This window comes from Oculina patagonica, chromosome 5, assembly GCF_052425735.1.
Source record: "Oculina patagonica isolate OP01 chromosome 5, crgOcupat, whole genome shotgun sequence".
Classification (NCBI taxonomy): domain Eukaryota; kingdom Metazoa; phylum Cnidaria; class Anthozoa; order Scleractinia; family Oculinidae; genus Oculina; species Oculina patagonica.
The window spans coordinates 33,419,675-33,434,006 of NC_135762.1; the positions used below are offsets into that span (position 1 = coordinate 33,419,675).

General features: G+C 37.1%; 1 protein-coding gene and 1 pseudogene across 2 annotated transcripts; one reads left to right on the forward strand and one right to left on the reverse strand.

The window, feature by feature from the left end:
* The first annotated feature begins 10,181 nt into the window (after positions 1–10,181).
* On the forward strand, positions 10,182–11,483 carry LOC144653796 (uncharacterized). Its single transcript, XM_078513900.1, has one exon. It carries the CDS (start codon positions 10,568–10,570, stop codon positions 11,021–11,023), a length of 456 nt encoding a protein of 151 aa, XP_078370026.1. The 5' UTR covers positions 10,182–10,567; the 3' UTR covers positions 11,024–11,483.
* Positions 11,484–12,739: 1,256 nt separating this feature from the next.
* LOC144653786 (uncharacterized) lies at positions 12,740–14,276 on the reverse strand (annotated as a pseudogene). Its single transcript, XR_013570823.1, has 2 exons — positions 13,369–14,276; positions 12,740–13,315 (listed from the first exon to the last, which is right to left on the reverse strand). The product of XR_013570823.1 is annotated as an uncharacterized LOC144653786 (transcript).
* Between the last annotated feature and the right edge of the window lie 56 nt (positions 14,277–14,332).

Sequence of the window (14,332 nt, forward strand, 5' to 3'; positions counted from 1 at the left end):
TTTTGTCTAGAGCATTCGTAGGCATTGAACAGCCGCTTTGAAAAGCAATAACAAAATTTCGATTATTCTATTTATTGTGCGCTCAGAAACATCACAATTCATTATCAAAAATCCATCTTGAAATTTTATTATTTCACTAGAAAAAGTCGTTTCCCAATAATTCAGATATAACCGAGGAATAACTCCATTATTTTATCGCTGGAATTTTGAATTTTCGAATTATTCCACGATGGCTCTTGGACTACTCTTTAAAAACTTGCGAAAAACGATCGAATACAAATATTTTCGCTTGGAGTTTTAAACGAAAAAAAAATAGTGGTCCTTCCCGGAGCGTATAGCTTAAACTAGAATCTACGATATTAATAATTTATCTTCAAAAGTGAAGGTTTAACGAAAAAAATATGCGACTTGCATTCGATTCACTTCCGCATTATTAGTGATTTCACAAAATTAAATTAGTTCGCCATAAAATCAACGGATCTCTTAAAAGGCGGAGAGCTTCAAAAACTCTTCCTTCTAGAAAAATTAAGATTCTTTATTGAATTTGTTGCATTAAGTAAAACCTTTTAAAGAGTAAATTTACCTATGGATTATACTTGGTTAATTTTTATACTTGCCAACTTCATTCATCATCACGGTTTTGTTTCATGGGATCAAGGGAACAGATTTATCCATTTTTGGCCATTTCTTATCATCTTATATTCTATCAAAAGAGCCGAAAAATTCACAGCAAAAAAAACAAGCCGTTATCCGCTTTATGACGTAAACATGCGTTCATAACACTTGCCGAAACGCTTATGTCACGGTCCGTCCTGATAAACAATTTATTTGTTTACAATCTTTCCATAAACATCTCGGATGGTTTGAAAATCTTACTTTAGCACCCATAGGTTAATCTGAACCCAAATATGACCATCTTTTGGTCATGCTGGGGGTAGGAAATTTCTTCGTTTAAACTATCCTTTCGTTAAAGTTTAGTTTAAAATAAGAAACTAAAGAATAAAAAAACTGTGTTTTTGTATATGGAAGAACAGTTCATACAGAGAATATTTGAGCATTGTTTACTTTCAACCCAACGGGGGATATTCTTTTGCTGTATTGAATACTAAAAAAACGTTCCAAAAGAGAACGTTGAAAATACATGAAAACTTTCTCAATTTTTTCTTTTACCAGCAGATTCCAATTACGGTCCGTACAAATATCGATATGTAAAAGTTGTGCATTAATGTTTACGGCATTATTAATGACATTTAGCAAGAATCAATCTTTGGTCGATTGTTTCTCTGACAAAGCCGATCTTTCTAGCTGCAGGCCTCTTTATACAGTATTTATGTACCAAATAAAACCGGAGCGAATTTTATATATGGAACTTATCACATAGAATTCAACTATTGCTATCATAGACTGCATCTCCTTCTACGCTCTCCGACGCAGCGAAAATTGGTCGATTTAGATGGAGAAAAAGAGAAATTTGTTACCTTTTTGGGAAATTAGTTTTGAAAGCAATAAACAATATTTCTGGATACTTCACGTAATTTCCTATTCGAACTCATTAACATAAGAACTGGTATAGATATCAACATAGTTAATCTAGAAAATGTTGAGAATCTAGAGAATGCGTTAATACCGGAGATCGATGTTTTTAGTGCTATATTAGTAGTCTCAGTATTCAATTCTTTGTTGTGGCTGTTATCTTCCAAATGCGTGAGTCATGCTGACTAATTTAATTAAAAATGTAAAATTTAAAAAGCAATACAAAGCGAAACAATAGGCTGTTCGACTTTGTTTTGACAACAAGTGGTTGTCAAAACAAAGAGGAGAATGACAGGAAAAGAGAATTGCGCATTCATCACTACAGCGCATTTGTTTGTTTTTTGTGAATAGAATAGTTTTCTTCTTTTTTTCTAAAGCCAGGCCTTGCAATCCAAAACCATATCCGGCAAAGGACATTCGAGAAAAAGGAAGTTTGACTGAGTTATTGTTGTTAGTACTTTGCAAATGCTGAAATAAGGAAAAACACGACAAATTTATTTGATAAGCGCAGTCGGACTTAACTCGGGTTATGACGTCGAAATCTTTCGGTCTAGGCTTGTCAATGGCCGTGTTAGTTTCGTCCGGCATGCAGTGCACGCCCGTCAATTTGACAGTGATTCTCCTAAAAATCTTGGCCTAGATTGTTTACGTGACGATTTTTCAAAGGGAGAAAATGCTATCCGCCGGATAAATCACTATCCAGGGAATGAATGTTGACAAAACAAACTACGCTATCCACTGGTAGGGATTTATTCAGGCACACTTATACGGACACTTTCGTTAGTAGGGTAATCGCGAAAGTGCCGAGCATCTATGTCATCTCATTCAGATCACGTGCCGGTCGCATTTTCTTGTGTTCACTTCTAGCTGATGTCATTCGCCAAGAAGAAATTTGCAACGGAGTAACACCACAATAGGGCTAGCTATTTAGATATTGTTTTTTAATCCTCTTTTTGGTTTGCAATAGACCCTTCCAAGGTTTCTGCCGCCATCTTGGTTGGTGGGAAAACACGAGAAAAAATACAGTATATTTATGGGAAAAACTGGAAGAATTAAATGGCGAATTGCAAATTTCACTGTTCTGATCTTTTTCCTTTTAGCAAAAATTTTATCAGTGCAAAATTTAGAGATTTTAAAAGAATCGAATGATTACTGTTTAATACATGAAAATTATCAGCAATAAACGTATTGTAAAGTCGATATCCAGTAAAATAATCGCCTATCATCTTCTAGCATCCATCATATCACGTGTGAGTGCTTGAAGGAATTTTAATGTTTTTTTTTTTTTTTAGCGATCAGCGTTTTTCTGTGGCTGCTCCAGTAAAGATTGAATACAGCAACTTCAATTCTCCACAAAGAAACAAAATAAATCCTAAGTTATGAAATGATCTTACCGATTTTGAAAAGACAACGATGGTCAAAGGTCTTTCTCGACCACGGTACTTTGCACGCCTAGTCAGTGACAGTCTGCCATTTTTAGATAATTGCCAACGAGACAGCCGAGCCAAGAGGCGAGGCTGTCGAGGCGGCAGAATCATAGAGCCGTGTGCGTATGAGTGTATAGGCAGAGAAAATCTTAAGTTCTGCGTAAGGGACTCTTTTTTTGACCATATTTGGGTGTAAGTAAACCCCATATTTGGGTTGTATTGTTCTTCCCAACTGGTTCCCAGTCTCTCACTCCTTGCTAGAGAGCAAATGACCAAAATGGCGTCCACGCGGCTCGCTGTTGAAATTTTCAATGTGGTCATTCATCCCTTTAACTTACCGATAAATACACCTTTAGGGAACTATAAATCGAAAGAGAATACCCTACAGAATATTCGACCGCCGAAAAAACGAACATCAAGGTCTTTAAAGCGATGAAATAATCTTTCGACTTTGGAGTCCTTTGATTTACGATCGAAGAGAGACATGAAAATCAAAAGCGGACTGTTGACTTCAAATAGAGTTTTCTTGACTTATGAGAATGCCGGCGTCGGGTAAATGCTTCCTTTTAGTGTTGATTGTGTTTATAGTAATTGTTTGACCGATGATTTATTCAAATCAAATACCGTTTATTTGGCACGCATTTTCGCTCCGTGAAGGAAATTAACATCAATACAAACGACGTTCACTAAAATTACTGCATGTCATACGCACAAGAAAGTCAAAAGTTTTTTGCTTCTAATGGCAAATGTAATGTTAACTTGAATAAAAATTTTGTCTCCAAATAATCCTTGACCGTTCAAGTTTTGTTTTCTGTTTAAATTTTTCAAGTTTTGCGTAACTGAACAATAGAACATGACACTTCGCACGCGAGACTGAAATCTGACCCGTGCATTACTGTCTCTGATAACTGAAAATTATTTTAAAAAAAGCATCTTAGCAGTTTTTATTTTGGGATTTGATTTATAAGAAGTTCTTGAAATTCAACTATCCCTTTTGTGAACGGAAACATTTTAACCATCGCGTGTTGTATTTACAAAACAGTGATTAAACCTCATTTATTGCCTACATTTTGTGACATTTTAACGTTGAAAAGAATTTAAAGATTTGTCAAGAGTTATCAATCTGTCAATCCCGTAGCCTGCGTAGCAGACATCTGTGTACGTTTTTTAGTGTGTTTAAAAGAGTGTGCGATCGCGAGAACACGCGCGCTGGAAACTACGGCGCCTGCTACGCAGGCTATCAAGCCTGTGTCATTTATGAACACCAGTAGCACTTTTTTAGCATATTACCTAAAATACAATTTACCATATTTTGGTCATTTCAAATATAGTTCTATCAAAAACCATTCAATATCTGTTCTTATGAACAAACATGAGTATTTCGCTCGTTGGCACTTACCGAAAGGTACAACTAGTAATATAATCATAATCCATATCTTTCCCATAGGATTCCCTTAAAGGTTCATGACTACTACTTTAGCTGGTGTTTGACTGATGTTGCGTCATAATATTACAAAAACAGACGCGTGCGAAATCCTGTCACTGAAGTAGTTTTTTTATCATTGAGAACAGAAAAAAATCTACCACTTTCAGTAGTAACTTGTACTGTAAATTCGTTTGATCTTGCGTAAAACTATAACTTTCCAGACAGCATGTCGTTTGCTCGAGGCTTCGGTTTTAAAGTCAAAGGCATTTGATTATGACTAATATATTTCAAGAAGTTCTTGACAATATTTCCACAATGAGAACAACTTCCTTAAAAAACCGAAATGCCATTATTCACTTGTTGAACCTTTTAGACCGCTAATATTAGATAATTACCGGAGATAGATTAGTCAAATTAAAATAAAGATTAAATGCGGCCCGCATATGATTTAATTTCCTGAATTTCTAATTATCAAAACCCAAGCGGATTTATCATTTAAATTTGTCCTTAGTCATTATGCGAAAGCTTCTTTTATTTTAAATAAAAAAATAAAACATGAAAACAATAAAAAAAATTGTTTCTTGCGTTTGAAAACGATCCTGAAACATAAACTCAGAGTAAAATTTTGTTGTACTATCTAGGCACTAGCATTTGTGTTTGAAAATGCGTTATAAGAAAATTTTCTATAATTTTATAGTTGTGGCACTTTAGAACTAAACTGTGTGAGATGTATACCGGCTATTTGGCACATCAAGCGCTGAAACATTCCTCTTTTCCTCCTTTATTTTAATTTGAACTTTTAAACAAAAATTCAGTGCTTTTGTCGTGATTTTGAACCCGGAAATTACGTTGTCATTTTACGAAATATTGCATATATAATAAGTTTACATTTTTATCATTGAGATTTGTGAAGCAACATTTAAAATGATTAATAAGTTTGTCAGTTTGATGAATAACTTCCGTAAATTAGGTCAAAACCCTATTATTCACTTGAACTTTTGACCCGGATCATCTTTTTTATATATTATTACAGGAGAAAGATACAAAAGGCATCGTGACAAATATATATCCAGATTAATATTGAATACACCCGCAATAAATTAAATTTCCTGCTAAAATGAGCTGACGCAAACACCAGAGCTTAGCCATTTTAAAAAAAATCATTAGATTACTAGTCACTTCCGATATTTTAAAAAAAGATAGTGGATGGGGAAATAAGGACTTTCGCCACAAAGTCTAATTAGATCAAGAGTCCATTAATCGTGGATTACCTGATTTAGGGGCTTAGTGGCAAAAAAAAATGGTCAACCCACAAAACGGCAATTTTCCTGTTGACCAAAAAAAAATACCGTCAAAGTGTATTTCAGAACCAAAATATTATTCATAAAATATTGTAAAATATTTTTTTAATTTTTAATTTGGTAGTGGGAAGGGGTTGATTTTTATTTCCTTTTTTTAAAAAGCAAAACAGACAATTTCAAGTTATTATTTTTTTAGATAGTCCACAAGGCGACTGAGCTTCTCATTTTATACAAGAGTGTTTATATTTCTGATATTTCAAAGAGATACCATTAAAAAACTGTTTGTTCTTCTATTTGGTAGAAAATTCACGCAGTTTAAGCTATAAGCTCGCGATGGAATACTTTAAGGTCGCGGGGGACACCTTAGGCTCATCATTATGCATTTATTTAAAGCGTATGCACGAAGTACAACGACTGACATCGACAACTTTACGAGATATTTATGACTGGATAAAAATATGGGCGCGTGCGCGTGATTTGTAAAAAATTCCTGTTTCTTTGATATATTAACCAATTTAAACAACACTTAGCGATATACGTTCATATAGATTGTAGGAAGTCTTTGAGCTTATTTTCATTTTAATTTGAATATTTCTGCAACTCAGAGTAATCACAAAATATTCGGCATAAACAATCGTGTCCTATTAAAAACGCATTGTTCTCGCCGTAAAAGCGTGAAATATAATTACCATAATTACATCTCTCCTTGGCAAAATGATCGTATTTAGGTCGGGACACCTTCGGAAATCTCAAAGTTTGGACTTTTCCGACAATTTTGTGGCAGAGAATACAGCACGGATACAGAACTTCATGACTTGCCACTGCAGATAGATAAACTATGAATACTGTAGTGTGTCATAACAGAAGCGGAATTTTAAAAGAGCGCTTTTAGAAAGAGGTAGAAGACATTAAATTCAAATTTGCGCACTTAAACCGCCGTAATTTGCTGGCAAACTTTAAATTTAAAAATCCGCTTCTGTTATGACGCTCTAGAGGTATTGACTGATTAGTTTTTGACAAGATCCCAGTGTGCTGTCTTCTACTCGTTCCGCAAACTCTGCCACAAAATCATGTTTTTCCCAATTTGGCACTCACGAGGCTATAACATCGACGTTAAATGCAATCTACCAGATAAAAGACGACATTCACAATCTTTCATCAATTCTTTATGTCTCTGTAAAATTTGAGCTTAATCGCACCCATAACAGCTGAGAAATAAGCGTTTTAAAAGATGCAGGTCAAGCAAAATTTCCCTTCATGAATTTATTCATGCAGTTGGTATCCCCCGCGACCTTAAGTCCTCTTTGGTGGTGTCACCGCTCATGATAGAGCCCAGACTCCCTGGCGGGTCTAGGACTGCTTTAACTCAATAAGAATTGAAAAGAGCTCGCAAGATTAGAGAACATTGGCAGGAATACCGTATTTACTCGATTAAGCGCCGCCACCGAATAAGCGCCGCCCTCGAATAAGCGCCGCATATAGGACAAAAAAGTTAATAAGCGCCACCCCCGAATAAGCGCCGCAGTCCCGCTGCGGCGCTTATTCCAGAAATTCTGTTTAACGAAAGCGACCACAACAAAGCAACGCTAAAACAAACTTGGACATTTCTTTCCATCAAAAGCGATGTTTGCAGTTCAAAGTAATTGTTTTACCGCTCACCCATTAGTTTTCTATCCAACATTCTTTCAATACGTTGTTCTGTAAATGTTGTGAAGGCCGCGAACTTTTCTTGGACAGCTAGCGCCACTTCTCTCTTGAGCAAGAGAGACGAATACTTACAATCAAAAGACGCTAATTTCAATAACTGTAAAATATTTAATTCTTTGTGGGTCCAAATTTTAAATAAGCGCCACCCTCGAATAAGCGCCGCACTTGAGGCGCGAAAAATTTTATAAGCGCCGCGGCGCTTATTCGAGTTAATACGGTAGGCGAATTTATATTAGGGGCGGAAAACCGCATTAAACGGGATTCTCGTCGTAAAAGAATCCGGTGAAGAACAATTCTCCCGCCTCCAATTTATCGAAGGCAAATACGACGGAAAACTCGTGTCAGGCGAAAACCCGTCTACTGAACGTAATTTTTAAGATAGTAAACATACACAGTAGACAGAGACTTCTTCCTCCGAAGAGGCCTCTCTTTTTTTTCATTTTTCGTGTTTTTGGTCATCACCATCCACCAAAGGAGCTTCTGCGAAGGTGAAAAGAAGAGATTTTCTGTAACAACTCTCTCAACTGCGCCATTTACATTTACTTTATTTGAGTACTACACAGGAGACATGCATGACAACTATTCGTTCTATAACTGAGCAAGTTCTGCTCTTTGAATATTTAAGATACAACTTAAAACTGTCAACTGAATTTTTCAAACAAAATTAACTTTAAGTGCTACATTGAAAACGTGACAAGTATTCGTTCTATAACTGAGCAAGTTCTGCTCTATGAATATTTGTGATACAACTTAAAACTGTCAACTGAAATTTTTCAAACAAAATTAACTTTGTGCTACATTGAAAACGTGACAAGTATTCGTTCTATAACTGAGCAACTTCTGCTCTTTGAATATTTAAGATACAACTTAAAACTGTCAACTGAATTTTTCAAACAAAATTAACTTTAAGTGCTACATTGAAAACGTGACAAGTATTCGTTTTATAACTGAACAAGTTCTACTCTATGCATATTTGTGATACAACTTAAAACTGTCAACTGAAATTATGCAAACAAAATTCACTTTAAGTGCTACACAGGAAACATGACAACTCGTTTGCTGAGCAAGTTCTGCTCTGTAAAAATATGTTAGTATCAGCTAGCCTTCTACTAGTGAGTAATCATTACAACCTAGGATAAGAAAACCTACAGCTAGTGACATATTCAATACATTTAAATCAGACATAACATAAATAACTCAAGCTTATTTTCATAGAATACTGATTAAGTTTTGCAGTGTATCCCGCATAATTAATTATTTCCATTGCCTTAATATCATCTAATAACTTCTACATTCTATTATGCTAATGTAGCTACTTTTCTGTAGCCTATGATAACATAAAACTAGATAAGATGATTAAAGAGAATCAGACATAACGAACTTGCTCTATGAGATTATTTTAGAACAGTTTACGCGTGGTACACTAGTAACAAAACATGTTCATCAATGCGAACAGTGCAATAAAAGCTGGTAGAGGAAGCATCTTGTTCGATGGGCTTGGCACGGTGATGGTCAGATTCGTTGGTTTGGAATTGCCGGTTGGTTGGGTTTGGTTGGTTGGTGACTGGCAGTACTGGCTGGTTGCGGCGTTTGGATTCGTATCGTTTATTGTTATTAACGTGCCTTTTATCATCGTTAGAACCAGGTGACAGCCTGCTACTATCGATGTATTATACTTCGCCAGAATTGAAACTGTAAAGTTTTGAGCTTTGTCCGGTATACAAAATGTGCCGTCGATCTTAGCGCCTGAGAACATAAACATTCCATTATTTATAGTAACTGTGCGGCTAAATTCAAGCAAGTTACCGTCCAATCCTTCTTTCAGCGTTTGTTTCTTTGCCTGCAGTCCCAAGCAAGGTCTTTGACTAAGAGTCAGCAGCTCCTCCAACTCATAGGAAAGCCTGACAGCTTTCCCCTTTGGAAAGGCGACATAATATCGGTACAACGGGTATCCTTCCCGATAGACTGGCGCACTGCTAAACGTAAATCTTCTCGCTAAGTAGCCGGAGACTGCTTTCTTGAGAGTGTTTGAGCGATTACCAAGTTTAGTTTGGTTGATGATAACTGGGGACTCCCATGAGGTGGGTTTAATGCCCGACTCTGAACCTTTCGCCATCACAAGAGCGATGAAGAGAGCGCAAAATACTGTCGCGATTCGCATTGCTGTTGACGACAAAGAACCTCTACTTTCGTTTTCGTTAATGCTGTCCTTGAAGTTGATGTCACACAAACAATTGAGAAGGCATGATATTGGAAGCTAATTAAGAAGCGTTTCAGTTGCAATTGAAGGATTGATTGATTGATAGATTTTTCGATTGATTGATCGATATATGAGCTTGGGTATAATGATGATGATGATTATGATGATGATCTCTGACAGTATAGATTAGATTTTATAATAATAATAGTTTATTTAAACTCTTTTGCAGTGTAAAAGAAACTGAATTATCGAGTGACACTTACATGAAATGAAAAGTCTACTATTTACAATTAAAAATCTATCAAAAAAGGACTAATTACAAAAATTGAATTGAAATTTTGAACTTAAAGATAATGTCGATTGGCCAATAAAACATTTCCGATCACAAACTTTTTAACCTCTCTTAACTTTCCGAACGCATCAGTTCCCCGATAAGTGTCTCTTCCGCTGTTTATATTCCATGCCGTCACACTTCACAGCATAACAAACGGCCGGAATTTTACTTCTTTGTACGTAGCCATGGCAAATATCAGGCTACGTGAAGCCAGTCATGTACATCCGTTATTTTAGAAAGTGCGTCACATACAACGACGAAGGCATAACTGGTACAATTAAAGAGAAAAATTGAAGGGATTTGTTGTCAGCAATGATGCGACTCAGTACAGTGCTTCTTGTCCTTCTCGTCACTCTTGTGATGGTGGAATTATCCGATGCCAGAGGCAGAGGAGGAGGAAGCAGGGGAGGCTCCAGAGGGCGATCCAGATCAAGAGGCTCAAGAACAAGATGAGGGTCGAGCTCAAATTCTAAAATCACTAAATACACACCCATCAAACCCACCTCGTTCCGTTCCCCGGTTATTCAGAGCCAAACTAGAGTGGGTTTGCGCTCAAGCACTTTCAGGAGAGTTGTTGTTGGCTACATAGTGTACCGGTATGCGTTTAGCAGTGCTCCAGTGTATCGACATGGATATCCGATGTATCGGAGTTACGTCTCCATTCCTGAGAACAGAGCTGTGAGGCTTTCTTCTGAGGAGGAAAAACTGCTGGATGATGAGGGGAACTTGTGCCTGGAGAAGTCGAGCGCAAGTCAAACGCTGGAAGAAGGAATTGACGACAACTTGGTTGAATTGAACACGACAGTCAAGTACAGCGATGGAAGAATGATCAACTTGCATGGTGTCAACAACACGGTTTCGCTGGAGGATATCAAAGACAAAAACTTTGAAGTGACAAGTCGTGCGCGGTATAATACATCGATAGTAGCAGGAACAACTTGCACACAGGTTGAGAAGACGGTGCAAGGCACGATGGTTACAATGTACCAAACGAATCCAAACGAGCAAGTACAAGGCCAAGTCAACCTACGATGGATCACAAATGGCTGCTTCCAGCTACAGGAGCATATCATGACGTCTTTCTTCCAGCTGTAATTGCGCTGTTTGCGTTTATTAACGTGCTTGTATACCAGTTATAAGCATTTCTAAGTTGGCATTGCTATACATGGTAATTTAACGTTGCAGAAGACAGAAGTTGATAGATAACAACTATATCGTCATTGTCATGGTAGCATGATAATTATTGTAATTTTAATTATGCAAAATGGACTGTAGCTTCGAAGGATTGTTCAATTCAATTCGTTTTCTTTGCTTATCAGTTACCCCTAACATTAACTAAAATTTAAACTGAAGCATAACTAACATTTTCAAGAATGCTCATCATTCAACGCAGGGCATAATACGAGGACAGTACACGAGGACTTTTCAGCAATTTGTTAGTATGAACTACGTGAAACTTTCTTCTTTAGATATGAATCAGTTAACTTTTGCATTAAGCATCCTGGATCATGTCGATACATCGAACCAAAGAAACAACGGTAAAATTTACTCAAAAGCGAAATATAGTGGTATTTTTGTGTTTGAACCATCGAAAATATAAACAATAAAAACCGCGATTCACAAACCTCGACCCACATATCCTTGAAAATATTGCTTAAATGCAGAAAAGCTCCCCCACCCCCCACCCCCCCCCCAAAAAAAAAAAAAAAAAAAAAAAAAAAAAAAAAAAAAAAAAAAAAAAAAAAAAAAAAAAAAAAAAAAAAAAAACAGAAGGGGTGGGGGAAGTCTGCATCTCTACATTTTGCTAATCAGACCCAGCAGGATCCGGTTCCTTTGTGTTGTCCGTTGACCCTTTCCTAAATATTGCGCAGACTTTAGTTAATTAATTTGTTTTCCTTCCTCAAATTTTCACTGCCTTTTCCCTCTTAATAGCTAAAAACTCACAGACCACAATCACTGTTTGTTTACTTTTTCCCGCAATGTTGGCAACCATATTGCATAAGACACACAGGCGTCTCTAGTACCCAGCAAAATGGACACACGATGCGCCTAAGACAAGGTACAAGGTCTACAAGGTCGCCGCTAACTGAGCCAAAACTCAGCGTTAACCTTCCTTACTCCTAAAAACCGAAATCCGAAAAGCCGATCACAAAATTGCTAAGTTCCCTGTTACTATATCGTGCAATTAAATTTTGCATGTTCCAAATTATACACTTCACGGCACTGATTATATCAAATACTGAAGTTAAGTTGCATGAGCTGAAACAAGAGGAGTGGCATAATTTCAACTGCGGGATTATCGTTTATGTCCTTATATTTATTGTTAACTTTTTAGTAATAGAAGTACCTTATCAGCCCATGTTTTGAGAATTGCGACTGGGACTTTATTGGCCATGACGTTGCAATAAGGAAGCATTTGTAAACATTTTTTTTTTGGTTGACGTCGGGCCCTGACAGATCTGATTTTGCTACCTTTTTACCCTGCTTTAGTTTTAAGTTTGTTTTCTTCTTTATTTAGTTTATAATTATTGGAGAACATGATTAAGATTTAGGGAATCTCGTCTTAACAGAACTGAGGGATCTTTCGACTGACACTCCGAGAAACGATTAATGTAAACAACTGACTTGTATTATGTCGTGCACATACATGCGGTAATTTATCGATTTAGTTTGCTGCTCGGGAGTTTTAAGAATAAAAGCAGTGAGCTCTGTGCAGTATCTGTTTTTTACTTTAGAATTAACGATTTTTTTGCCTTCGTTCAGTCATATTGCGATCGAGGGTTTTTTAAAACCTTTGATCTTCACGCTCTGTTTTTACAGTTGAGAAGATTTTATTATTCTAAAAATCCTGGTTTACACAGAATAATCCCTGCCGGCTTCAAACAGAGCTTTATTGATAAAAACTACTGTTAACATTAAAACCAATAAAATGTTTTCTAATTAGGGCTCAAATGATGAGCCCCCGCATCGCTACACAGCGGCCAGTCTATTTATAAATTATCCGTCACCTTGCAATAATAGATCGCGTGATCGCGCATATTACATTATCACTATTTATACACCTATAAGTCACGCTAATTACATAGCACTTGGTCCAAACTCGGATCCTTGGGCGTTTTTAAGAATTACTCTGTACAATAACATCTTGAATAATATTTCGTACTAACCAGGGACTAACGAATATAATTTGTACTATCGCAATAAAGACGGGGAAAAACATGCCTACGTGCAAACTATAATGTGCCCTAGCCCTGCAGGCATAATTAATTATTCACACTATGACAAAGCAAAACATTTGCGCCATAATAAATTGCAAACATAGTTAACTAATTACTCCGTGTAAAGAAAATATCGCTTGAAATCGTACAAAACGAATCGAACTTATTTGTATTATGGAGTAAATATCGTTTGAAATCGTACAAAGCGAATCGAACTTAAAGTTTGTATTATGTGTTTTTTACAACAATCTACAGATAACTAGTTAAGGAACACGTTAATAAATGCAAACAGCGCAATTACAGTTGGAAGCAATTTGTTATGGATGTTAAGTTGATTTGCTCCGTTTGGATTCGTCTCGTACATGGTAACCATTGTGCCTTTCACCGTCTTCTCAACCTGTGTACAAGTTGTTTCTGTTATTATCGATGTATTATACCGCGCACGACTTGTCACTTCAAAGTTTTCGTCTTTGATATCTTCCAGCGAAACCGTGTTGTTGACACCATGCAAGTTGATCATTCTTCCATCGCTGTACTTGACTGTCGTGTTCAATTCGACCAAGTTGTCGTCAATTCCTTCTTTTAGCGTTTTTTCTTGCCCTTGACTCCCCCAGGCACAAGTTCCCCTCGTCATCCAGCAGTTTGTCCTCCTCAGAAGAAAGCCTCACAGCTCTGTTCTCAGGAATGGAGACGTAACTCCGATACATCGGATATCCATGTCGATACACTGGAGCACTGCTTAACACATACTGGTACACTAAGTAGCCGACAACAATTCTCTTGAAAGTGCTTGAGCGCGAACCCAGTTTAGCTTGGCTCCGAATAACCGGGGATCGGACCGAGGTGGGTTTGATCGGTGTGTATTTAGTGATTTTAGGTTTTGAGCTCGACCCTGATCTTCTTGATCTAGAGCTTCTTGATCTAGATGCCCCTCTGGAGCCTCCCCTGCTTCCTCCTCCTCTGCCTCTGGCATCGGATAATTCCACCACCACAAGAGTGACGAGGAGGACAAGAAGCACTGTACTGAGTCGCATCTTTGCTGACGGCAAGAACCCTGCAATCTCTCTTTGGTCCGGGTCTTTGGTAACCGCTCTCCTTCCCCGATTGTATATGACGCATTTATAATAACTGATGCGTGACGTTCAGAACGTGGGTGTTTGACGTCACGCTCACAAAGAAGGAAGAT